The sequence below is a fragment of the Malus domestica genome, chromosome 17 (assembly GCF_042453785.1).
Source record: "Malus domestica chromosome 17, GDT2T_hap1".
Lineage (NCBI taxonomy): Eukaryota > Viridiplantae > Streptophyta > Magnoliopsida > Rosales > Rosaceae > Malus > Malus domestica.
This window is the reverse complement of record NC_091677.1, coordinates 4,659,583-4,686,827: the sequence shown is the minus strand read 5'-3', so window position 1 is coordinate 4,686,827 and position 27,245 is coordinate 4,659,583. Positions and strand designations below refer to the sequence as shown.

The 27,245-nt window shown below is 37.6% G+C and overlaps 5 protein-coding genes, 1 long non-coding RNA gene and 1 pseudogene across 7 annotated transcripts; 6 read left to right on the top strand and 1 right to left on the bottom strand.

Moving 5' to 3' along the window:
• Positions 1-3,647: 3,647 nt before the first annotated feature.
• Positions 3,648-4,389, bottom strand: LOC114822731 (uncharacterized). The gene is made up of 2 exons (XR_003770908.2): positions 4,170-4,389; positions 3,648-4,042 (listed from the first exon to the last, which is right to left on the bottom strand). It is a non-coding gene; the product is annotated as an uncharacterized lncRNA (long non-coding RNA).
• Positions 4,390-6,587: 2,198 nt separating this feature from the next.
• Positions 6,588-8,269, top strand: LOC103421520 (phenolic glucoside malonyltransferase 2-like). Its single transcript, XM_008359562.4, has one exon. The coding sequence runs from the start codon at positions 6,659-6,661 to the stop codon at positions 8,015-8,017; it is 1,359 nt and encodes a 452-aa protein (XP_008357784.3). The 5' UTR covers positions 6,588-6,658; the 3' UTR covers positions 8,018-8,269.
• A 2,470-nt stretch (positions 8,270-10,739) lies between these two features.
• Positions 10,740-12,527, top strand: LOC103442842 (phenolic glucoside malonyltransferase 1-like). Its single transcript, XM_017334265.3, has one exon. It carries the CDS (start codon positions 11,349-11,351, stop codon positions 12,309-12,311), a length of 963 nt encoding a protein of 320 aa, XP_017189754.3. The 5' UTR covers positions 10,740-11,348; the 3' UTR covers positions 12,312-12,527.
• Positions 12,528-14,454: 1,927 nt separating this feature from the next.
• LOC103421649 (phenolic glucoside malonyltransferase 1-like) lies at positions 14,455-16,612 on the top strand. Its single transcript, XM_008359695.4, has one exon. The coding sequence runs from the start codon at positions 15,077-15,079 to the stop codon at positions 16,466-16,468; it is 1,392 nt and encodes a 463-aa protein (XP_008357917.3). The 5' UTR covers positions 14,455-15,076; the 3' UTR covers positions 16,469-16,612.
• An 818-nt stretch (positions 16,613-17,430) lies between these two features.
• LOC103442429 (phenolic glucoside malonyltransferase 1-like) lies at positions 17,431-19,183 on the top strand. Its single transcript, XM_008381213.4, has one exon. The coding sequence runs from the start codon at positions 17,523-17,525 to the stop codon at positions 19,083-19,085; it is 1,563 nt and encodes a 520-aa protein (XP_008379435.3). The 5' UTR covers positions 17,431-17,522; the 3' UTR covers positions 19,086-19,183.
• Positions 19,184-19,324: 141 nt separating this feature from the next.
• On the top strand, positions 19,325-21,379 carry LOC139193670 (phenolic glucoside malonyltransferase 1-like; annotated as a pseudogene).
• An 894-nt stretch (positions 21,380-22,273) lies between these two features.
• On the top strand, positions 22,274-26,456 carry LOC103442430 (nuclear transport factor 2-like). 2 transcript variants are annotated; one of them, XM_029097823.2, is made up of 9 exons: positions 22,274-22,569; positions 23,479-23,665; positions 23,956-24,250; positions 24,344-24,576; positions 24,659-24,839; positions 25,005-25,126; positions 25,221-25,286; positions 25,688-25,751; positions 25,857-26,456. In XM_029097823.2, exons 1-9 carry the CDS (start codon positions 22,289-22,291, stop codon positions 26,096-26,098), a joined length of 1,671 nt encoding a protein of 556 aa, XP_028953656.2. In that variant the 5' UTR covers positions 22,274-22,288; the 3' UTR covers positions 26,099-26,456. The 2 variants fall into 2 exon arrangements, with proteins under 2 accessions (XP_028953656.2, XP_028953657.2); XM_029097824.2 differs by having other exon boundaries at positions 22,563-22,636.
• The last annotated feature ends 789 nt before the right edge of the window (positions 26,457-27,245 follow it).

Genomic DNA, 27,245 nt, shown 5'->3' with positions numbered 1-27,245 from the left:
GACTTTGCAGGCATGCCCGAATTATTTAGCCTTAAAATTAACCACGGTGGGAAGTGGTTTGAAAGTGCATATACGGAAGGATTTGAGGCTTGATTTGATTACGTAGACAAAGACTTCATGTCTTTTTTCGAGATTGATGAAATGGTTAAGGAGTTAGGATATGATGGGTTTATGTTGTATCACTATAGGATTCCTGGGATGTCTTATTGGGAGGGATTAAGGCTTATTGAACATGACCAAGATGTGGCTGAAATGTGCAAGTATGTTCCAGGGGTTAGGGAAATAGAAATGTACCTAGAACATCTAAGTCCGAAGCAAGCTGCCTTGAAACCTAAGCTTTTGATGAATCTAGATGAGAGTGCCATATTAAAAAAAATGGTGTCATTATAGAAGATAATGAGGAATCAAGGGTGGCGATTTTGATTACAAAGGGAAGTGGATCAAAACTGAAGAAGGGTAGAGCAAAAGGGGGTGCAGATGACTTCGAAAAATAGCTATGTCTTTTGAATGACATAGCCTACAATGGTGATGATGAACATGAGGCTGAAACAACTGAGGGAGGACAAGGAAGTGGAGATGAGGCTGAAAATGGTCATCTCAATGTTGATAATGAAGGTGATGAAAAAGGTCACGAAGCTTAAGAAGTTAATAAGACTGAAGATGGGACCGAAGTAGAAGCTAATAAAGGTAAAATTTTTGAAACATTTAGTTTTACAATTTTAATTTCAGTATTCAATTATTCTTGCAAAGTTTAGGTTTTTAACAAATATGCATTGTTTGTGGCAGTAAATGCAGATGATGACACTACAAATAGTGAGTTTGTGGATAGTGACTATAGTTTAAAAGATAATGATCGTCGTGCAGTAGATGATACGACTGTAGAAAGTGTTGTTGGAGATGCTGAAATGGGTGAAGAGGTTGGGAACTAATATCTAGACAACGTTATTGATGCAAGGGATGTAGAAGACGTTCCTTTTGATGATGAGAGACAAGACTTAGATGGTCTGCAAAGTGTTGACCATTCAGGTTCAGAATGTGATGAGAAGGTCAGCTACCTTGAATTTAAAGAAGAAACCAACAGGGATGATCCAAAGTTTGAAAAGGGATTGAAGTTCAGATGCTGCATAGTTAATAGATGCAGTATGGTCTCACTCCATTAAGCATGGTGCATCTTCTATTAAGCTAAAAAGGAATGAGAAATGGAAGATTAGTGCAAGGTGTGAGAAAAACTGTCCATGGAAATTGTATGCTTCTAGGATGTACAATGAAGATTCAATGCAAGTGAAAACCTATGTTGGGAAACATGAATGTCCGAAGATTTGGAGGGAAAATCCTAACTACAAAGTGGCATGGCTTGTGAAGAGGTATGTGGACAAGTTCAGACTCAACCCAAGCATGCCCATCACTACATTTATGGAGACAGTTATGAGGAAAGAATGGTTGAGATCTACCTCAAGACAGCCTATAGAGTGAGAGCACAATGTTTGAAAATCCTTGAGGAGAGTAATATGGATCAGTACACAAAGTTGTAGGAGTACTGTGATGAGCTTAGGAGGACAAACCCGGGTAGTACAGTTCAGATGAAGGTGCTGCCCTATGATGATGCTCATGTGATATTTCAGAGGATTTATATTTGTTTGGGGCCTTGCAAAAATGGATTTAAGAATGGATGTAGGCAGTTTGTAGGGTTGGATGGTTGTCACTTAAAGGGAGTTTTCAAGGGCCAGTTACTGTAAGCAGTGGGAATGGATGCAAATAACCAAACTTGGGTTATTTCATATGCTATATTAGAGCTCGAGAACAAAGACATTTGGGTTTGGTTTCTAGAACTACTAGTTGCTGACTTAGGAATTGTGAACCAGCATGCTTGGACTTTCATTTCTGACAAACAAAAGGGTTTAATACCAGCTTTTGAGAAGATGCTGCCTAATTGTAATCATCGGTTCTATGTTAGGCACTTATACACCAACTATAAGGCATATGGGTTTAAAGGGAAATAATTAAAGGATGCCTTATGGAATACTGTCAAGGCAATAACTATCGTTGATTTTAGAGAAAGTATGGCTGATGTGAATAGGCTGAATGAAGAAGCTTATAAATGGTTGGAGAAGTGGCCAGCCTTGCATTGAAGTAGTTCACACTTTGAGACACACACTCAGTGTGACGTTCTCTTAAACAACCTCTGTGAGAGCTTCAACGTCTAGGGACAAGTCTATTATTACCGTGCAGGAAACTATAAAAGTTTTATTGATTAAGAGGATATGGTTGAGAAGAGATGCAATGAGGAAGGATAAAGGAGTTATCTGCCCAAAAATCTAGAAGAAGTTGGAGGAGTACAAATTGAAAAGCTCACACACTATAGCTATATGGTCTGGAGAAGAAAATTTTGAAGTGGATGAAGGTAGAGGCAATATATTTGTGGTGGATTTGAATGGGTGCACTTGCTCATGTAGAAGATGGGATTTGACAGGTTTTCCTTGCATACATAGTTGCTCGACTATCTATTATGCAAGGAGACAGCCTGAGGAATTTGTTTCCTCTTGGTACAAGAAGGAGAAGTACTTTGAAGCTTACAAAAACTTGATTCAACCAGTCCAATGCATGAAATTTTGGGAGCCATCTGAAAACAAATGCATTCTTCCTCCAACTTTTAAAAGGTAATCGGGGAGACCAAAAAAGAGGAAACATAAGGAGGGTGATGAAAATGAATTCAAGTTAAGCAAGAGATGGCAAAAAAGTGTGAAGTGTAGTGTTTGCAAGGCCTCGGGACACAACAAGGCCAGATGCCCTACCACTCATCTTCTTCCAGCTGCTAGAAAATGAAGAAAAAACAAGGAAAATGAGGTATAATTTTGATATTTTTTGTTGATTTTTCATTTCTTAAGTGAATTTGTTATTTGTGAAGTGTAGTATATGTCAGTGTTAATGCTATATGAGTTCATTCTTTAGGCATCAACATCAAAGGCATCACAACCCACTAAGTCATTGCAACCATGCACTCAGGAAGCTCCACAACCTTTATCTCAACCAACTCAAGCCTCTCAAACCACTTCAAAGTCTACTGCAAAAGGTCAGAAAAGGAGTAGGAATGTTCCAAGATGCACTTTAATGCTTTAGGTTGTTTAAGGGTTCATTTTGTTATAGTTGAATTTGCCCTTAGTTTTTTTGGAAACAACTATCCGATAGATCTTTAGTGTTTTGGACAGAGTTCAATTAGTTGTTAAAGTTGACCCATTAGTGTTTTGGACATTTTTTGGACAGATCTTTAGTGGTTTTGGAAGAACACCTTGACCCATTAGTTGTAAAAGTTGTGGTCCTTTGATACTTTTATGTGAATTATAGGGTGTATATTGAACTTTGTTGTGAATTGAAAGTTGTTGACAATTGAACTTTGTTGGTAGTTTAAATGATGAATTTGCAGATTTATAATTCAAAGTTTGTTAGGAATTGAACTTGCAGATTTTGAATAGAAAGTTGTGGTTTTTTCCCCTTTTTTTTTTTCAAAAAATTTTGGCGGGAAACAATGTAAGACATGGTTGTGGGAAAAAAAATTTGGGTGGGAAATCTTTTTTTGAACCCTTCTCTAAAAATTAAAAATAAAATCAACGTGGCGCCCAATCATTATCCATGTGAGCGCCACGTCACAGTTAACGGAAAATTTAACAGTTTAACTAATGGATGTATGAAACTGTCCCAAAATTTACACTTTAGGTATGACTCTGGGACAAAAAAAACTTGATGTACTAAATGTTGAATACCACCAAACATGAACTAAACATAACATATTAAGAAAATTCAATATTGGGCCCCACTCTACCAACCCATCTTCTCACCCTTCTTCCCGACTCATCCGTCTTCCCCCATTCTTCCCTCTTTCCTCCTTCCTCCTCCTTCCCCACTGAAATAAAGCAAAAGATAAAATAAAAACAAATCCACGAGCTTCAAATTCGCCACCAGCCAATCCCGACGGCTAGACCAGCGGCGAGTGGACTATGTCGGCAATTCTATCACTTCCATCGCCGAAACGTCTTCTAGTGTTCGCCTGCACAAATCAAACTCAGTTCATATGAAGAAAACCATGGCTGTGGAAACAGCAAGAATAATAATAAACTAATTAAATCTGATAAATTCTTTATTGCAGCAGTAACAGTGCGAAAATCAGCAACAACCATTTGTTCTTCTGCATCCCATCCATGGATTCGCTGGCTTCCCCATCAATCTTTTACGATTTCATGAATGAACTTCATATACTGTGAGTTTCGAATTCTAGGATTTGCAGGCTCCGATCTGCAACGGCAAGAACAATAATAGCGAAGTGTCGAAGATTAAATCTGATAAATTTTTAATTGCAGCAGTAGTTGAAAAAATAGTGGGAGAGACGGATGAGTGGGGAATAAGGGTGCGATGGAGTGGGGTGGGGCCCACGGTATTAAAAAAGGGAACTTTAACGAAAAGCACCTGGTACTGTTCACTTTAACGAAAAATCACATTTTTACACTAAAAAGTCAATCCTGGTACTATTCATTTTACCCTTTATTTTGTCCTTATCATTAAAACTCAAAGTTTTCAAGCCCTTTTCATTAGTTTTCCTATTAAAAAATTGTAAACCTTTTTATTTCAATTAAACACAAAAGAAAATGAAACATGAACTTGTTTCATTTTAAAAATCTAATTTTAAAATGGTTATGCACGGGATGAAGGGACTTGGATTGTCTGCCCTCCTAGTTGTGGTGCCCTTTCATGCCTTCCTATTTTGTGCGGTCACGGTTAAGCCACGTCAATATTTTATATTTTTATTATTTTTTTTCTTATTATCTTATTAAAAAATTAATATAAAATATTGACGTGGCTTAACCGTGACCGCACAAAATATGAGAGCATGGAAGGGCACCATAACTAAAAGGGCAGACAATCCCAAGTCCGGGATGAAGAGATCACCCACCCATCCTCTTTTTTTTCTTTTCATTATTTAAATATTTTTAATTCATAAGGCAATTTTTAAATAGCCACTCGAATTCTTGATCCTTCTTTTTATTTCTTATCAAATGAATGGCATGTGAAATTGACGTGAGCAGTACGTATAGCTATATTTTTAGAAGCAAACTCCAAACGCATATGAAGCACATAAATACAAATTATGCGTTGGATTGAAAAACAATTCAGAGACAGTATGTGATAAAAACGCGAAGATGAAATATGAACGTGTTGTTTCAGTTGTGCCACATACAACACTGTCCAATTTAAACCATGTTTACTTTTTTTTAAAATAGTACTATATCAAATCTCATGACACTGAGAGAAGTTGGGTGTGACTTGTGATGGACAATGTTTCAACTGTTTATTGATTATAAAACATTTTTTATTAATAAAAATAAAAATAGGTTATATGTATCTTTATTAATTAATAAAACCCTATTTGTCAATCAAAAGATGATGAAAAGATAATTTAGTCTTCTATCACACAAAAAAATGATAGCCAATAATGTAATTTCACAGGTGATATTAAAATATCTCCAACATTTTAAAAAAAAAAACCAAAAAAAAAAACCCAAAACAAAAACCTTCTACTCCCCCGTTCTCTCTCTCTCTCTCTCCCTCTCTCATTCTCATTTAAAAAAAATATGTTCATACATACAAAGTGTGTAGGCAAATACTAGTATATATATTAGACGATCCATCAAGCTTTACACCGAGAAAGGATTCTCGTTGGATCACATCCGTTCATCGTACATCATGTGATCAGTTTTTATCAGGTACTGTTCATTTTCAATTTTAAATAAAAAAATTTACAATAATTTCTGACCGCATGATATACGATGAACGGATGTGATTAGAAGATCCGGCAAGGGCCACACCATCCATCCCCTAACAGCAATGGCAGACCCAAATAAATCAATCAAATTAGTTGAAATTTGCAGAGTTGCTCCACAACGTGCAAAATGTAGGCTGCGCTTTCCACATCATATTTTAATTGTTAATTAACAAATTAACCAACGGTTATTGAAGTTGAACAAAATAATAAATAAATATATGAAATTAAAATATTTTAAAGATATTATATGAAATTGAACATCAAAACTAATGAAAAAAGCTTGAAATTTTTTAAGTTTAATGATAATGACAAAATAAAGGTTAAAGTGAATAATATCAAGATTTAGTGTAAAAATGTGATTTTTTATTAAAATGAACAGTACCGAGATTTTTTGTTAAAGTTCTCTATAAAAAACACAAAGATGAAATATGAACGTGTTGTTTCAGTTGTGCCACATACAACATTGTCCAATTTTGTCCCTTTTTTTTTAATTTTTGAAAAAATAATATTATATCATGACTCATGACACTCAAAGAATAAGTAATGCTAGGAGACTAAATTTGCAAACTAAATAATATGTTATCAATAGGAATAAACACGTTTATCAACGCTTAAGTAAGAAATCAATCATCAATTTCCATGTTTTTAAGTTTCTAAAATTTAGTCTATAAATTTAGTCTCTCTAACAATACTTATCAAAGAAATTGGGTGGGACTTGTAGTAGATAATGTTGCAACTCTTTATTTATTATAAAACATATTTTTATTAATAAAAATAAAACAGGTTTATTTTATTATATATATTAAGCGATTCATCAAGCTTTACACCATCCATCCCCCAACAGCAATGGCAGACCCAAACAAATCAACGAAATTAGTTGAAATTTGCAGAGTTGCTCCACAACATGCAGATCAAGAGTTTTCCCTTCCTCTAACTTTCTTCGACATACTTTGGTTAAAGTTTCCACCTGTCCAATGCCTTTACTTCTACGAAATATTGCCTTCCTCAAAAAATACCTCCTCCTTCGATTCTATACTTCCAAAGCTCAAAACCTCGTTGTCTCTTACCCTCAACCACTTTCCACCTTTAGCAGGAAACATCATTTGGCCCCAAGACTCCCCTAAACCAATCCTCAGTTACCACCGAGGGGACGCCGTTTCGGTCGCTGTAGCTGAGTCCGATGCTGATTTCCACCGTCTAGTTTCAAGCAACAACATTAACATTGAAGCCAAAGAATACCATCCTCTCGTGCCCCGATTGGAAGTGTATCACGAAAAAGCTGCAGCACTTGCACTGCAAATCACTCTCTTCCCAAACCACGGCTTTTCTATTGGAACATCCGCGCACCATGCTGCCCTAGACGGCAAGATAGCAACCTTGTTTTTGAAATCATGGGCTTACATTTGTAAACACGAATCCGATTCGGTACCAGACCAGCTCAAACCATTTTACGACCGAAGGGTCCCTGACCCGACCAGGATCGATTTAATTTATTCGAACCACTTTCTAAATATGGATTTGGAGCGACCCAACAATCGAAGCTTGATGCCTTTCCAATTTCAATCTCCACCACCAAACTCGGTTCGAGGGTGCTTCCAATTCACACCTGCAAAAATAGAAGCAATAAGGCAGTTGGTGAAAGACAAGAAACAACAACATCAATCGGTTCATTTGTCCACGTTTTGCGTCACAACTGCGTATGCATGGATTTGCTTAGTCAAGACAGAGGAAATAAAATCCGAAAAAATACGATTGACTTTTAGTGTGGATTGTAGGTCTCGCTTGGACCCACAAATATCTGAAAACTATTTTGGTAACTGCATAGCCCCACGCATAGCAGTTGCAGAAAGCGAAGGCATACTTGGGGAAGACGGGCTGGTTGTGGCTGTAAATGCAATCAGTGAAGCCTTAGAAGGTTTAAATAATCGACTTCTGAATGGGGCGGAGGCTTGGATGGAAATTATGCAACCACAGGCCGATCAACTCTTTTTTGTTGCTGGTTCACACCTGTTTAGGATTGATGATACTAATTTTGGATGGGGAAGGCCAAGGAAGAGCGAAGTCGTTTCGATTGATAGGACTGGGGCTATCTATTTCTCAGATAGCAAAGATGGCGATGGTGGTATTGAGATTGGGGTTGTTTTGAAAAAACAACGTATGGAGGCTTTTGCTTCTCTATTTGCTAAAGGGTTCGAAGACCTTTGAAGCCGTGTTCTTGAAACTATCCTGTCGGAGATCGGTTGATACCCTCAGCCTGGAAATGACGAAAGCCGCAAATTACCGCTTTAATAAACGTGCTCATTCATGTTGTGGCACATTATTTAATATATAAATTTTATCTACATGCATATCACATAATGCGAATGTAATGCAATTAATGTTTAATTTTTATATGTATAGTTATTTATATACATTGTTTGTTTCCATCTCTAATATATCAAATATTTTTACAACGCATTTTACTAAAATGGCAAAAAGTAATTATGCTTATACATTGTCGTGCGGATTCGATATTCATTGATTTATTTCTTCATTACAACTAATTATTTAATTTATTAATGCTATTGCTCTAAACGCAGCCATCCAAACACTCTCTTCATATGCGGGGTCATTTAAGCTTAAGACATAAACAACACACGCTAAATGATGTGAAAAAACGTGAGTTAATATTAAAATCAACACATATATGTGTGAACTTACACGATACTATTTGGAAAATTGAAATTCTACACTACACTATTTGGAAAATTGAAATTCTACACTACAATTCTTCTTTATATATTAAATTTCTTTATATTTTGTGTAGCGTAAATAAGAAGATATTTGCACTTGATAAAAAGTGAGTATTTTTTCTCAGGACTTGGATTCTCTGCCCTCCCATTTCGGTGCCCTCACGTGCCCTCCTGTTTTGTGTGGTCACGGTTAATCCATGCTAACATTTTATATTGTTTTTTATAAAAATAATAAGACAAAAAAAAATAGTAATATAAAATATTGACGTGATTTAACCGTGATCACACAAACAGAAGGGCACGGGAGGGCAGAGAATCCAAGTCCTTTTTCTCATCACCCTTGATTATAGGATATGCTCATCACTCATCTTATCTTATAGCTTAACATGTGTCCCACTAACTAACTAACTTTTTTTTAAATTAATTACTTTATTTTAATTTTGAAACATATTTAAAATTTAAAACTAAACATAAAATATTAAGAAAATTAAATATTGGACCCCACTCTACCAATCGGTCTTCCCACCCTTCTTCCCCACTCATCCGTCTTCCCCCATTCTTTCCTCTTTCCTCCTTCCTCCTCCTTCCCCACTGAAATAAAGCAAAAAATAAAATAAAAACAAATCCACAGAGCTTCAAATTCGCCACCAGCGAATCCCGACGGCTAGACCAGCGGCGAGTGGACTATGTCGGCGGTTCTATCACTTCCATCGCCGAAACGACTTCCAGTGTTAGCCCGCACAAATCAAACTCAGTTCTCATGAAGTAAACCATGGCTGTGGAAACAGCAAGAACAATAATAAAGTAATTAAATCTGATAAATTTTTAATTGCAGCAGTAACAGTGCCAAAACCAGCAACGACCATTTGTTCTTCTGCATCCCATCCATGGATTCGCTGGCTTCCCCATCAATCTCTTACGATTTCGTGAACGAACTTCATATACTGTGAGTTTCGAATTCTAGGATTTGCAGGCTCCGATCTGCAACGGCAAGAACAATAATAGCGAAGTATCGAAGATTAAATCTGATAAAATTTTAATTGCAGCAGTAGTTGGAAAAATAGTGGGGGAGACGACGTATGAGTGGGGAAGAAGGGTGCGATGGAGTGGGGTGGGGCCCACAGCATTAAATTTTCTTAATTATTTTATGTTTAGTTTTAAATTTTAAATATGTTTGAAAATTATAATAAAGTAATTAAATAAAAAGTTAACTTTGATTAGTCATTAGAACACATGGCAAGCTATAAGATGCGTGGTAAGCATATCCTACACTTAAATATATGAGCAAAAATACTCACTCGTAAAAATTGGTTGACAAAATCTCAAATTTGCCTTATTTTATTGGAAGTATTTTTGTTCACCATCATAAATTATGGAATATGCTCATTATATACATAATTATTTGTCATGTATCTTATCATTTAACCTTGATTAATTTCTTTCAAAATTAAAAAAGTAACATTTAATATAAAGGTTAATCAGAATTAAATAAAATGATACGTAAGAGATGATTAGGAGTATAGTAAATATACACCATAGTTATGATGATGAACAAAAATGCTCCAGATATTTTATAGAGTGATACTTAAATTTGATGTCAATGGAATTTAGTAGTTCATGCATGTAACGCACATTATCATGCTTGAATTTAATAACGGTGCTCACAACTTGCAAGACTTATAGTCCCAAAAAATAAAAAATCATTCACCAAACCATAGGACATTATCTACATCAATTATAAAAGGTTAACTTGTTTTACATTCTCCATTACCAATATGCAAGAAGAAAAGTGGTTAAGATTTATAATAACATGATATTCTTCTTTATTTGTAAGTAAGATGTTTTAAATTTGATTTTCGTTAAAAATGAATTTAAATCATATTATTGCTAGTTCATTGTAAGGTTAAGACCACCTCATCTCATTTTGTATAAATAATATCGTTAGTTAAAAAAAAAAAAATTGAGGTTTGCAAAATAGCTATGCAAGGACATCAGCCATGCTCATGTATGAGTCTCACTTTATCAGAGTTTTCTGGTGCTATCCACACCCCATTTTACTTTTCACACATCTTTTGATAATTCATGTTCGTTGATATTCTTCAATTCATTCGATCTGATGATCGAAAATTAAAAATATGTGTGAGAAATAAAATGAGATGTGTGAATATCACATCATTTCTTAAATATGATATCTTTCTGGCATACTCATAATTTCACTGTATAAGCGGCTCCTTGGGGATCCCGCTGCTTCTAGCTTAGTACCAAAAAGAATAAAAAATGATCCAACAAACCACATTGGCCGTCATTAAAAAAGGGGGGCCATTATTTACCTGAATGATAAACTATTAACTTGTTTTGCTTTCTCCATTTGCAATAAGGCAGATCTAAACTCGGTGAAAGTGGTTGAGGTTTGCAAAGTAGCACCACAACCAAGCACGCCGGACTCATCAGCCATCCCTGAGTCCCTTCCTCTAACCTTGTTCGACTTGCTCTGGCTACGATTTGCACCCGTCCAACGCCTTTTCTTCTATGAAATCAGTAACCCTAACTCCTCCGACACCAGCTTCACCCATTCAACACTCATTCCGAAACTCAAAGCCTCACTCTCTCTCACCCTCCAACAATTTCTGCCTCTAGCCGGAAACGTCATATGGCCCAAAGAGTCCCCTAAACCTGTTCTCCGTTACGTCCGAGGAGACGGGGTTTTGCTCACCATAGCTGAGTCCGATTGTGATTTCCACCATATAGTTTCAACCAACAGCTTCAACATTGAAGCCAAAGATTACCATCCTCTCATACCCCAGATGCCTATGTCTCACGAAAAAGCCGCGGCCATTGCATTGCAGATCACCATATTTCCTAACCGTGGCTTCTGTATTGGAACATCCATGCACCATGCAATCCTAGACGGCAAGACCTCAACCATTTTTGTGAAAACATGGGCTCACATTTGCAAACACGAAGATTCCAATTTGTTGCCGGAACAGCTCAAACCTTTTTTAGACAGAAGCGTCATCAAAGACCCCGCCGGCCTAGAAGAGATCTACGCGAACCAATTTCGAAACATGGACCGGCCCGACAACAGAAGCTTGATGTCTTCCAAGTTTAAAGTTTTAGTACCGAGTTCAATTCGTGGCACGTTTGTGTTCACACGGGCAAATATAGAAGCACTGAGGCAGTTGGTGAAAGAGAAGAAACAACAACACGGTCATCAAGCGGTTCAATATTTGTCCACGTTCTGTCTAACATGTGCGTACATATGGATTTGCTTAATCAAGGCAGAAGAAATGCAAGCCAAAAATGCAGTGATGGGATTTACTGTGGACGCTAGGTCTCGGTTAGACCCTCCTATACCTACAAACTATGTTGGGAATTGCTTAGTGCTTCGGATGGCAGTTGCAGAAACAAAAGAGCTCTTAGGAGGAGAGGGGTTGGTTGTGGCGGTCGATGCGATCAGTGAGGCTGTAAAAAGTTTGGACGATGGGGCTTTGAATGGGGCTGAGGATTGGATTCCATTATTGTACTCTGTGGGTACTGATGAGAGTATATTTTCGACGGCCGGTTCACCTCGCTTTGAGATATATGATACGGATTTCGGATGGGGAAGACCGAAGAAGGTCGAGATTGTTTCCATAGAAGGGACGGGAGCTATGTCCATCTCGGAATCTAAAGATGGTGCTGGAGGTCTGGATATTGGGTTGGTAATGAAAAAACGTCACATGGAAATTTTTGCTTCTCTCTTTGCTAAAGGCCTTGAAAACCTTTGAAGACTAATTTGTTGCGTCTTCTCAAATTTTATGGTTTATTTTAATTATTTTTCTTTTGTTTCTAAATAATGTGTCATCAGTGGTAGATGCAGGATTCCAACATCGGATGGTCCTAGTATAAAAGATTTAAAGATTTTGTAGACAGAAATAGTGTGTAGCAGGTAAAAAATTTTCTCTATTTTTTCAATGAACACTTCGTTGAGCACTTTGTGTGTATATGGCAGCCTTGTTTTGTCTTTCAAAGATTAAAAGCCTTACTACAATATTTAGGGCCAATTTTCTTGAAGAACTAGTCAATTGAAAAGTTTTTTTTTTTTTAAGAATACTATTAAATGAAAAGGTTTTATTTCTTATAAGATATTAATAATTATCTTTCAAAGATTAAAAGCCTTAGTACAATATTTAGGGCCAATTTTCTTGAAGAACTAGTAAATTGAAAAGTTTTTTTTTTTTTTTTTTAAGAATACTAATAAATGAAAAGGTTTTATTTCTTATAAGATATTAATAATTATGAGGTGAAGGCTATTAATTTAAAAGGTTACAATTATGTTTAGCTTTCAATATATTGTAGGGATATAAAAAAGGGACAAACGGCAGAATGGGATAAAAAATATTTAGAGAGAAGATAGTGGGTCCAACTAGAAAAAAGAGATAAGAAGGAAAAAAAAAACAAAAGACACAACGGAACTAATTTATTTGGAATCTGTCTAAATAAATTAAAATAAATTAGGAAAATTAATCCTAAATTGACTAGTAAAATTCGTCCAGAATCTGTCCAGCCCGCTTTGGTTCCATATCTGCTTCAAATCCGACCCATGATAGCTCACCTTGAAGCGTGGAATAATCTGAACACTTCTTCAGAAGGTCACGAAACCATTAGAGGTCATATTGAGAAAAAAAAATCACTTTTCAGCAACGTAAACTCAGGTATGCTGGAATTGCAAAACCCAAATTCAAATTGCGAAACCCATATTCGAATTGCAAACCTCAGATTAGAATTGCAAAACTAAATTCGTCTGAAGCCCTGCAAAACCCAGACTTGATAGGGAAATTTTATGGCCTCAATTTCAAAATGAAATAACCAAAACCAAGGTACCATTAAAGCTCTACAAAACTAAATTTCTCCCACGTTTTTACCGTGGTTACGGGACAGCTTTCGAGAGAGTTGGAGTGTTCTAGAAAAAGGAAAGCAAAATGAAAAAAAATAGAAAAAAAAAAGAAAAAGAAAATTAATTTTTATTATCTTTATTATTCTGCTTATTAGTTTGATATTGAACCAAATGCTTCATTAAATTAATTCAACATAATCTAGTCTAAATCAATCTAACTTAGTCCATAAATCTAATATATTAGTTCATAAATCTAATATATTCCGAGATAGTCTAGTGCAACAAATACTCTTATAATACTATTTCTTACCATCCCACATATTCAAGACTTCTAGATGCTCAATTTTGCTGACTTTCCTTTCCAAAAATTGAAAAGGCAAAAAAGTAGTTATATATTGTCCAATATCTTTGAATTTATCAATCATCATTTTTTGGGCAAATTTTTAATTAATAATTTGGATATGGACAAACATGTCTACTAGAATCCACTAACTTTTTCAGTCAATAAAATCTACTAGGCCATTTCTAATGGAAGAAGCTCTTGGGAGCGGTCACCGTTAGTCGCCTCTCCGTGACAGTGCCGTGTGAGGAAGGGAGGATGACACAAACGGTGCCGGATGAATATGAAAAAAATCAGGAGGGTGGGATAGGGGTGATTTGGTGTGCGGAGTCGTATGGCCACTGTTCCATTCACCGTGTTGAAGAATTTCTTCTCAAATGGAGTAAGCAAATGGATAGTCAAATCCATTTTTGAAGAAACAAGTAGACAAAAATATGCTCCAATGGCTTAGTCAATTGGATAAGCAAATTTTTTCAACACCCACAAAGTTGGCAATGTTGCTTACTTTCAACATTATCGGCGATTTGGCATTCATGTGGAGGAATCTAAAATAAAGGCTAAAAGTAGATGTCAAAGATAAAATAAGATGATAAAATAAAATTTGCCTATTTCATTCCTGCGACACAATTTTTCTATGAGACAAAGTAGAACTTCCCGCGTTAACTATTATAATACAATTTCCTATTTCTTTTGCCGACACCATTACAAATGCTCTTAGTCCTAAAGGAAAAGAGAGAAAAAAATATACCACCAACTACCTAAAAATATTTGAACCAATTTCGCATTTTGAATGTAAAAATAGTGTTTAGAGAGTCGGCAACTCAGAATTTCAGCTAATATAAAGATATATGAAGAAAGAAAGAGTACTGTAAGATGCTAAGAAGAAAAAACCAAGAAAGAAGATGAGTTTTACTCAAGGACTCGAGCTGGGTTCCGAGAGAGAAGTCGAGATGGGTTCGTAGTTTCTGCGAAAGAAAGCTAATGGTTGCTGCTGCAAGAGATCCCGTGGTTTATGGAAGCAAATGGAAAAGCTCAACTTTTCCATTTTTTTTTTCCAGGATTACCAACACTTGTACATCCACCAACACGTGTATATGAGAAGTAGCGCACAGAGAGGTACCAACTGGGATTTTGGCAGAAATGAAAAAGCAAATCAAATAGGGGCAAAATTGCGGACACACTGTTCAAGGAACAGTGTTTTAGTTGATTTTATGATTTAGTTTATATAATATATAATATTTGTATAAGTTATTTGTTTCCATCTCCAACTAAACATTAAATCATTGCCATTACACTTGTTTCCGTCTCTCCCTTCAATGGCAGAGGCAGACCCAAACCTGTTGAAGGTAACTGAGGTTTGCAGGGTAGCTCCAGAACAACAAGGCACACAAGAGTACTTCCTTCTTGATCTTACTTTCTCTGACTTATTCTGGCTAAGGTTTCCACCTTTTCAACGCATATTCTTCTATGAAATCCCTCCTTTCACCGACTTCGATCACATACTTCCCAAGCTCAAAGCATCCCTCTCTACTACCCTCCAACACTTTCTACCTCTAGCAGGAAACCTCACTTGGCCTCAAAATTCCCACAAACCTATTCTCAGCTACGTCCGAGGCGACACCGTTTCACTCACAATAGCCGAGTCTAATCAGGCTGATCATTTCCACCATCTTTCGAGTAATGATTTTGTTGAAGCCAAACAATACCAGATGCTTGTGCCCCATTTGCCAATATCCGACGAAAAAGCCACGGCCATGGCATTGCAAATCACTCTATTTGCTAACCACGGCTTTTCTATCGGAACATCCATGCACCATGCAGTCCTCGACGGCAACACTTCAACCCTATTTGTAAAATCATGGGCTTACCTCTGTAGACATGGAGGATTAATCTCAACGTCTAATTCGTTACCGAATCAGCTAACACCATTTTACGGCAGAATGGTCGTCGAGGATCATGCCCGGCTCGCGTCGATTTACTCAAACCAATTTCTCAACATGGACCGACCCAACAATAGAAGCTTGATGACTAAAGTGCGTACAGATCCTGTTTCACTTGACCTAATTCGAGGCACGTTCCAAGTTACGCGCACAAAAGTTGAAGCCCTAAGGCAAACGGTGATGTCCAAGAAGGAACAACAAGAACAATATCAATCGATTCACTTGTCAACGTTTTCTCTCATATGTGCCTACGCATGGGTTTGCTTAGTCAAGGTTGAGGAGATGAAAGCTGGCGTATCACTCATGTTCTTTAGTGTTGATTGTAGGTCCCGCTTTGACCCTCCTCTACCAGCAAACTATTTTGGCAACTGCTTAACTGGCCGTAATGCAATTGCAGTGACAAAAGAGCTACTGGGAGAAGATGGCTTGGTTGTGGCTGTGAGTGCAATTAGTGAAGCCATAAAAAGTTTGGATGAGGGGGTCTTGAAAGGGGCAGAGAATCGGGTTTCAAGTTTGTACAGTGGCGTGCGTAGCAAAGATCGTACAAAATTTTCCGTTGCTGGCTCACATCGGTTTAAGATTTACGACACTGATTTTGGATGGGGAAGGCCGAGGAAGACAGACGTCGTTTCGATAGACAGGACCGGAGCGATCTCTCTTGCAGATAGCAAGAATGGTGGCGGAGGTGTTGAGATAGGGTTGGTTTTGAAAAAACATCACATGGATGTTTTTGCTTCTCTGTTTGCCAAAGGTCTTGAGTACATATGATATTTAAAATATTTATACAGTGATTGGGTACATCTGTCTAGGGTTCGTGTGGCGGTGGGTTTTCGATCGTAATATTTATTTCATATGTGATAAATGTAACATTACTTATTATTTCATAATCAATCTGTTAAAAGTTTGCACAAACTGAATCTGATAGAACCCTTGCTTTGCGTCTTATACTCAATTTAACAGTAAAACAGTGTATTCATTACAATATTACTTTCTTAACAACAAACTTCCATTCTTACAGCTTACCTAATACAGTAACCAAGCTCACTTGACCACTAAGAAACCGACTAACATCTTTATCTCTAATCATACCTAACTAGCCAACCTTATCACATCCACAACAGGATCATCTTCTGATGCTTTTGACGAGGGTTCTGGAGATTTGTAAATTATGTCTGTTTATCGTACATCATATGATCAGTTTTTGTTAGTTATTATTTGTATTTAATTTTAAATAAAAATATTTGAAATAATTTCTGACCATGAACGAATATGATTCACGGATTTTCAAGATCCTCACAAAGAGGATCCGGATTCTCACATCCTAGTCCTCACATACAAAACAACCAATTGATAGTGCCAGTCAGTATCCAGTCAGCATCCTATCAGGATCATCTTTGTATGGTTTTATTTCATTAGAACAATTTTATAGTTTTCTTTCCTTTTTGTTTTATTCCTCCTTTGCTTTTCTGCTTTGTTCTGTTTTAAATTTTCTAAGTTTAAGATATAGATAGCTTTGAATAATTTTATATTGCAACTTGTTAGATGCTCAACTTTATAAATGAAATATATGATGAAAAGTCTGACTTTTGATCTTCTGGCTACATTACTGTTCTTTTTCTTGAATGGGTGCCCACATTTATATTTTTTTTTTCTTGAACCGGTGGTTGAAGTGTTTATCTACTAACTACTAGATTACACTTGTCCCCGTAATTCGATTATATATAGGGTTAGCAAGTCCTAATCTGAATTCTGATCATCATCTGATAAACATTTTTCATTAAAAGGTTCTTAAGTTGATTTCAAATTCCAATTCAACAGTCCTATGACAGACCCAAATAACTCTCTGAAAGTCGTTGAAGTTTGTAGGGTAGCTCCACAAACAAAACCTGGCTCATCAGACTCAGCATTCTCATCAGGAGTGGAGAATCTTACCTACAACAAAGATGGTCCCGTTTCAGCAGTATTCCAAATCAATCACACACTGGTGCCTCACGAGTTGTCTCTTCCGCTAACCCTCTTCGACCTCCTATGGATAAGGTTTCCGCCCTTCCATCGCCTTTTGTTCTATGAAATATTGCCATGCTCTTCACCTGCAGACACTTTACTCTTTTTTCATTCAACAATTATTCCAAAACTCAAAACGTCGCTCTCTATCACCCTCCAACATTTTCTACCTCTAGCCGGAAACATCACGTGGCCCGAGAACTCCCACAAACCCACCCTCGATTACGTCCAAGGTGACACCCTTTCGCTCACGGTATCCGAATCTGATGCCGATTTCCACCACCTCTCAAGCAATGACTTTAAAATCGAATCCAAAGAATACTATCCCCTCGTACCCCAACTGGCAGTATCTCATGAAAAAGCGGCCGTGATGGCGTTGCAAATCACCATCTTTCCCAACAGCGGCGGTTTTTCCATTGGCATATCGATGCACCATGCAGCTATTGACGGCAAGACTCTCTTCTTGTTTCTGAAATCATGGGCTCACATATGCAAACATGTTCATCAATCTGATGATATTTTGTTACCTGATCAGCTCAAACCATTTTATGACAGAAGCGTAATCCAACACCCGATCGGTCTCCAACTCGAAGCGATCTACTTGAACCAGTTTCTAAACATGGACGGAAGACAAAACAATCGAAGCTTGATGGTTGCAGCTCAATATAAATCTCTAGTGGTACCGAATTCCTTTCGAGGCATCTTCGAATTCACAAGCGCGAACATACAAGCTTTACGGAAAAGGGTCACGACCAGAATGAAAGAGATCACCACCAACCAACAACAAGAACGTGATCCATCGGTTCATATGTCAACTTTTTCGCTAACGTGCGCTTACACATGGGTTTGCTTAGTAAAAGCAGAACAAGGGGAGGAAGAAGAAATAAAAGGGGACAAGATACCTTTGTTTATTAGCGTGGACTGCCGGTCACGCTTAGCCCCTCCTTTGCCTGCAAACTTTTTCGGAAACATAGTCACGGCCTACCTAACAGTTGCAGAAAGAAAAGGACTTTTGGGAGAAGACGGGTTGGTTATGGCGATAATTGCGATCAGTGAAACCATTAAAGGTTTGGACAACGGGGTTTTGAATGGCGTGGAAGATTTGGTTTCACGATTGTACCTCTCTGATGAACAGAAGAGTACATCTGATCCTCGCACAGTATTTACGACCGCTGGATCGCATCGGTTTGACATGTATGGCACTGATTTTGGATGGGGAAGGCCGAGGAGTACCGAAGTGGTTCGGAAAAATAGTACCGGAGCGATCACTTTTGCAGATTGCAAGAACGGTGGTGGCGCTGTTGACATTGGGGTGGTTTTGGAAAAACATCATATGGAGGCATTTGCTTCTCTATTTGCTAAGGGTCTTGAAACCCTTTGAAGCTTGAACCCTCATTTCATGTGTACTGGTCAACTGAAAAATTGTATGCTTCCTTTTCATGGTTAATATTGTGATGACGATGTTCTTTGGAGCACGAACCTCTGTTTCGAAATTTTGGCATGCTATGATCGACATTTTGCGAGTCTTGACTTTTTATTGGCATGTCAAAGACAAGTCATGACACGTCTTCGGACGAATCGGTATAAATTTACTTAAATATGCTATATGCCTAGTCCGCTTAGTTAATGTTATGAGACTTCTTTCCTTCACATTCTCTCAGATTAGCACCAACCATCAAATGTAAAAGTCTGACTTTTGATCAAATTCTGGCTACGTTGCTATTCTTTTTCTTTAATGGGTGCCCACATATATATTTTTTTGTCTTGAATCGGTGGCTGAGTTATTAATCTACTAACTACTAGATTACACTTGTCCCAGAAATTCCATTATATAAGGGTTAGGAAGTCCTCTGAAATCTGATCATCATCAGCTAAACATTTCATTAATAAAGTTCTTAATATGATTTCAAATTCCACTTCAACAGTCCAATGACAGACCCAAATAACTCGGTGAAAGTCGTTGAAGTTTGTAAGGTAGCTCCACAACCAAAACCTGGCTCATCAAACTCAACAATCTCATCTCAAGGAGAGAATCCTACCTGCGACAAAGATGGTACCGTTTCAGCCGTATCGCAAGTCAATCACGCACCGAACTAATACTTCACGAGTGGTCTCTTCCGCTAACCTTCTTCGACCTCCTATGGATAAGGTTTCCACCCTTCCATCGCCTTTTCTTCTATGAAATATTGCCTTGCTCTTCACCTGCAGACACTTTACTCTTCTTTCATTCAACAATTATTCCAAAACTCGAAAACTCGCTCTCTATCACCCTCCAACATTTTCTACCTCTAGCGGGAAACATCACGTGGCCCGAAAACTCCCCCAAACCCACCCTCAATTACGTCCAAGGCGACACCCTTTCGCTCACAGTAGCCGAATCTGATGCCGATTTCCACCACCTCACAAGCAATGACTTTAAAATCGAACCCAAAGAATACCATCCTTTTGTACCCCAACTGGCCGTATCTCATGAAAAAGCAGCCGTTATGGCGTTGCAAATCACCATCTTTCCCAACAGCGGCGGCTTTTCCTTGGCATATCGATGCACCATGCAGCGGCAACACTCTCTTCTTGTTTCTGAAATCATGGGATCACATATGCAAACAATTTCATCAATCTAATGATATTTTGTTACCGGATCAGCTCAAACCATTTTATGACAGAAGCGTAATCCAACACCCGATCGGTCTCCAACTCGAAGCGATCTACTTGAACCAGTTTCTAAACATGGACAGAAGACAAAACAATCGAAGCCTGAAGGTCGCAGCCCACTATAAATCTCCAGCGGTACCAAATTCCTTTCGAGGCAGCTTCGAATTCACAAGCGCGAAGATACAAGCTTTACGGAAATATGTCATGACCAGAATGAAAGAGATCAGCACAAACAGCAACAAGAACGTGATCCATCGTTTCATATGTCAACGTTTTCGCTAACGTGCGCGTACACATGGGTATGCTTAGTAAAAGTAGAACAAGGAGAGGAAGAAAAAATGAAGGGGGACAAAATACGTATGTTTATTAGCGTGGACTGACGGTCACGCTTAGACCCTCCTTAACCTGCAAACTTTCGGAAACTCTGTAACGTCCTGTCGAACAGTTGCAGAAGGAAAAGGACTTTTGGGAGAAGACGGGTTGGTTGTGGCGGTAAATGCGATCAGTGAAGCCATTAAAGGTTTGGACAACGGGGGTGTTTTGAATGGCGAGGAAGATTTGGTTTCAAGATTGTACCTCTCTGATGGACAGAATAGTAGTGCTGCTGAACCTCACAGAGTATATACGACTGGATCGCATCGGTTTGACATTTGTGGCACTGATTTTGGATGGAGAAGGCCGAGGAGTACTGAAGTGTTTCGAAAAAATGGCACCGGAGCGATCACTTTTTCAAATGGCAAGAACGGTGGTGGCGCTGTTGACATTGGGTTGGTTTTGGAAAAACATCATATGGAGGCTTTTGCATCTCTATATGCCAAAGGTCTTGAAACCCTTTGAAGTTTGAAGCCTCATTTCATATGTACTCGTCAACTGAGAGAAGGTGTTTGTTCTTTGGAGCAGGTTGAATCTCTGTTTTTCTTTTATGTTTGTTATGAATTGGTGTAAATTTACTTGAATATGTCGAGTTCGCCCCTGCTTAGTCTTTGCTTAGTTGCCAAATTCAACGAGCCGCTTGATTAACAACTAACATTTTTTAGAACCTTTACATACATGTGTAGAAAACTAAGTTAACAAAACATCCAATTCTAAAACCAATATTTAAAAGCTTTCAAAATCCTAATTCCTATTAATAATATATTTTTTTTTATTACAAATCCTATTTTACACTAATTGAGAATTAGTATAAAGCCCTTTTACACTAATTGAGAATTAGTGAAAAAAAATGCCCTAACCACCGGACCTTGAATACGTTAATAGAAGATTTAGTAAACAAAAACAATTGAGATGTTATAAATAAGTAAAAGTTAGAGAGATAACCTTTACTAGTGACAGGAACGAAGTAGAAGTAAAATATTACACTGTAACTATAACACAAGGGGATGACAAATAAAAGATGGAGGGATAGATAATGATGTTATTTATCTTTCCCTTTTCTCTGTATGTTTTGATAGCAGTCGGAACGCTCTATTTATAGAGCAACTTCATACAAACATATTCTTACATTTTGAAATTTACAGCACATGACTTTGAAAATACGATCTCCTTTATTTCCAAAGTCTACATCACTTTGTGTGGGTATTGAAAATCTATACGGGCATTCATTAAACTGCCAACGGTTTCAACATTGCCAGTGTTTTCAACATGAGAATTATTATAGGCACTTTTTTTATAATATTATTATCAGAACTTAAAATTTACCATCTCAAAAAGAAGAAAAAAAAATTTAGTCATTTTGCATATTTTCACTCTTTATCTTTTTTTTCGTTTAATAACCTTAATAACTATTTCGGCGTTTGTGTCATATAATTTGATGCACGAATTTGATAGATGAAGCTTCACCCTTAAGACTCTTTTATTTTCAATGGTACGTAGCATCGAAGAAATTTCTAATTGGACGACCAAAACCCTAATTTCTAAAAAGTAAAAATAAAAATGTTCGAAAAGTGTAAAAGAGTTATACTTGAACCATTCTGGGCACTCCAAACCCAAAGTGTGAATTTGCATCAGGGTTGGTTGTTGGCGTCTACCAAAGACTCTTCCTTTTTATCGTGCGCTAACTGTTCGTCTGTCCCTCTCTCTGTCTCTCTCTCTCTCGCTCGTTCGCTCTCAGTCTGTCTCACTCGCTCACTCTTGTTTGGCGGAAGGTACCCTACCATCTCCACCGTCCCCAAAGCTCTGTCTCTCCCAAACCAATATAGCATTCCCACAAAAGGGTAACTTCTATTCGCTTTCATTTCTCTGATTATTCCATCTAACTTTACTTACCGTATGATTTTCAAGGTTGTATTTTGGATTTCATGAAGCTTTTTTTTCTTTCTTTCTGTTATTTGAATCGAATTATTGCTCGGATTTTTACTAGTTTCTGTGATCGAGCATTGCCCTAATTGGAGGATTAATCGAGTTAATTTTGTGATTTTATGCTCGGTGGGTGTGAATGTTGGGCGGGTTATTGATTGATTTGTCAATTTCTCTGGTTTTGTGAGATGGGTTTTGTTTATTTTGGGGTATGAGGTTGGTTTTAGGGTTTAGTTCTTGAGGTTTACTGGGTTTGGATCCAGGTTATGTGGGTCTGCTGCTTCTGAGGATTTAGGTTTTATCAGTTTGTTCCCCCAAATGTTGGAATTTGCCTAAATTTTCAGTGCTCACTGAGCAGATATGTGGTTCTCGTTTTTGTGGAAAATGGTTGTAATTTATGGTGATTGTAGGGCCTTTCTCAGAATGTGGTGGTTTCAGCTCTCTCTGCGATTGGCTCTTCGGTTTTCTTTATAAGAAAGTTGTATTTTATATCGCTAGCTCCTTCGTGTTTTGTGTCCATACAATGTAATCGAAATTGGTCGCTAAGTTCTTAGTTCCTACTATCTATTGGCAGTTATTACTTTACTTTTGGCATTTTCTTTTCTTTCTTTCTTGGAAAGAAGGATTAGTCTTCAGCACGGGTTCTTTAGTACCTTTGATACATTATAGGTGCTTATTTCTATGTTTTATTTATGGAATTTTCTGAACGTTTCTTCATATCTCTTACTCACTACCCCTTGTGGTTTTCAATTAGTTATCTTAATGATTGGTTTAATGAGATATGAACAATTGTTTAGTGGTATTTTATTTCTGGATTTTTTGCGCAGAATGGCCTTGCAGAATGCAATTTCTCGACCCACTCCTAGTGCCCAACTTGTTGGAAATGCTTTCATTGAGCAGTATTACCATATTCTTCATAATAACCCAGGCCTGGTCCATCGGTTTTATCAGGATTCAAGCATACTAAGCCGGCCTGATTCCAATGGCGTGATGACATCAGTGACCACTATGCAAGTAAGTACCAATGGTCTATTACTTGGTTCTACCTTTTGTAAGGAACATTTGTTGAAAAATGTGCTAAAACCATCAAAGAGTACATTAATAAACAAATGCATGTTGGCGCTTGATATAGGCAGTTCTTTTATGTTTGTTGATTTGGATACCGTATGGTCCGCCGAACTATTGAAGCACATTGATTGTTTACCTGATCATTTGCGCGTGGTCCCTTTAAGTTTGATCTGTTTCATGCTCTCAAATTCTCAAGGTCAACAGTCTTATTTTCTGTCAATGTTTTCTTCGAGCAGGGAATCAATGAGAAGATCCTTTCCTTAAATTACAACAAATATAAGGCTGAGATAAAGACTGCTGATGCTCAGAAGTCTTATGAAGATGGGGTGACTGTGTTAGTTACTGGTTGTTTAACAGGCAAGGATAACTTGAAAAGGAAATTCGCCCAATCATTTTTTCTTGCCCCTCAAGACAATGGGTTCTTTGTATTGAATGATGTCTTTAGATTTGTGGAAGATGGAGATCTTTTAGAAAACCATTCAGTTAATGAAGTTAATGATGCTGCAACAATCCTCTCAAGCCAGGATCCAGGTAATCATATCTTACATTTTCTGTTCTTTTTTGTTACTCTAGTTTTGGTATTGCAGCAGGAACTTGTTTACACTTCCTATTATTTGTTTGCAGAGGCAACTCATGTTCCTGATCCTCCTGCACCTGATCTGGAAACTACTCAAGTTGAAGAGAATCCAATTATGGTTGAGGAAACTTATGACACATCAGACCATGAGAGACAATACACTACAGAATCTGACATGGAACCCCCGTCTTATTCAAATGGGAACGATGTCACTGTGGCAGTTGAGCCGGCTTCTACGACAGCCCAAGAGGATAGTTCGAAGAAGTCGTATGCATCAATTGTGAGTTAAGGGGAACAAATTTTTCCGTTTTAGGCAGAATTTTTCTTAAATAGTTACAAAAACTAATCAAATTTTATTGTAGGTTAAAGTTCCTAAAGGGAGTCCGGGACCAAGTAAGGTTTATGTGCCTACTAATACTGTAAGAGTGGCTTCTAAGAAAGCGGAAACTAATTTGCCTGGGCCAACTGCACCTGCTTCTGTGCCTGAAGCATCAGCCCCAACTAGCACTAGTGCCTTAGAGAGTAGTGATACTAATGAGGAAGGTATGCTTGGCTTTTCTGACTTTTTCCCCTTTTTTCTTCTCTGTATATTTGCAAGTTTCCTTTTGAAAATCTTCATAAAACTAAAATATATTTTGTAAATTTGTATTTATCTAAATTTAATCGTTTTATCTTGTTTCTGTAATGAAACAATTGCATTTGTTATAGTTGAGGGCTATTCTATTTACATAAGGAATTTGCCCTTAAACGTGACGACTGATCAGCTTCAGGAAGAATTCAAGAAATTTGGACCAATAAAGCAAGGAGGCGTCCAAGTCCGAAATAAGAAAGTTAGTGTTTTTGCATCCCAAAAGTATCTCCCGCTCGGCTCTGGATTTTCTGATAGATTTATCAACCCTTGCATGTTATTTTGTGTGTGTGCAGCTCCAGGGCCACTGTTTTGGATTTGTTGAGTTCGAGTCTTCAAGTTCCATGAATAGTGCCATTCAGGTAGGTTATTTTGCGTTCTTTGAAATATGATTTTCTATAGAATCTGGATGCAGTATTATTAATTTCTATGATTCTAACTTTTGATTGCTCTCCCTCATGAAAATCAAGTCAGACTGATTTGAACAGTATGAATAGGATATGGGAATTATTTCTTATCATCTTCTTATTGGCCTTGTATTTTGGTACTCTGTTCAATCAAGTTTAGATGTTCTTTCACCGTAGCTGATGGGTAATACAATCTTCGCAGTGTGTTAGTTTAAGCTCTAAGTGCATGTAGTTTGAGTTGTCATAGTTTCATGTTTCCAGGAGTGCCTTTGGAACTTCATTCATGTTTCGTTTATATTATTTCTGATGTTTGATTGGGTTTCTTGTGTATCTAATAAGAGAACCTAATGTTTTAGGCTTCACCAATCACTATTGGTGGCCGTCAAGCTGTCATCGAGATAAAGAGAACTACCACTCGAGGTAAGTGGACATACAGTCTATGCTGTTATCCTTCACTAATTCAATAGAATGTGTCATCTGAAGATATTTGAAAAGCTCATGCAAGAAGACTGCTTGTGTTTCCAGTTGGTAGCAGTGAAAGAGGTAGATTTCCTCCTGCTGGAAGGGGTGGGTTCCGAAATGACAGCTTTAGAGGCCGTGGGAACTATGGCGGTGGCCGGAGCTTTGGCAGAAACGAATATGTGAGAAGGGGCGAATTCTCAGGCCGAGGCAGGGGTGGCCCAGCTGGGCGCAGTGGATATGGTTATCAGGCACGAGGGAGGGGCGGACGCTCAAGTGAAGCAAACCAGAATGCTGTTTCTGCATAAAAGCTAATACGTGCATCGGGATTTTTTTGCGGGAATATTTCAACAAGATTGGTTTCGTGATTGGCACGCTCGGAAGTGTTGATGGTAAGTAGTTTAATCATAATCTAATGAGTGAAAAGCTAAGACGCTGACATTGTGGTAATGAGATGAAGAGGCATTTTGCTGTAGGTTTAGGATTATTTTTACCAGAAACTTGAGGTCTTCTCGTTTTACCAGAAGCTTTTGAGATTCCTGTGATGGGGTTTGCTTAGTTTTAGTGCTGCTTTTTTAATTAATTATTTTTCCTGCATAGTTGTAGTGTCTAGTGGCTGTAACCAGAAGACCTTAAGAGTTAAATAGATGAGATTATTTTTTGGTATGCTTTGAATTGTTCATGGATTCACCATTGATTGTTTGGTTTCAAGTTTCGGATATTCTTCTTGTTGGAGAAATTGTTTACTGTGATGGCCAGACTGCAGTGTTATTAATTCACATGCTATAACATAAGGGATTAGCAGTATCCTGTGACGATGTGACCTAACACCTTGTTTAATAAACCTTGTCCCCAATGATTTTGATGTTTAATAGTTGCCCAAAGTTGCATTGGGTCCTAAATCAATGGGCAAGTGGAGAAACTTTTTGTACAATGTTCAAATTGTTACGTAGTGTTATTAATTTACGTGTTATAACATAAGTGAATTTGTATTACCACATGAGTCTGTTCTTAAATTTGGATCGTAAAGTGATAGTATCTTAATTTGACATGCTATAACATGAGTATTTGACAACAATCTGGTCGTACCCAGTGCACAAGGCTCTCGCTTTACGCAGGGTCTGGGAGAGGTGAATGTCGGCTAGCCTTACCCCCATTTATGGAGAGGCTGCTCCCAAGTCTCGAACCCGAGACCTACCGCCCATGGACGAAGGCACTTGCCATCGCACAATTTTACTTGTACTCACTACTCGATATTTCTAGTCGTTGAATTGAATACTTCAAATAAAAAGAGAATGAGTGTTTTTATCCATCCTAACGGTTTTGTCAATGCTCATCATACACAAATTCATGTATTTTTGTTTCCTTCCAGATCTTTGAGTGCGTATTCACTGTTATCTGCAATGTTGTTACAAAGTCTGAAAGTCCAGATGAAGAATTTTGTTTACAGTTTGT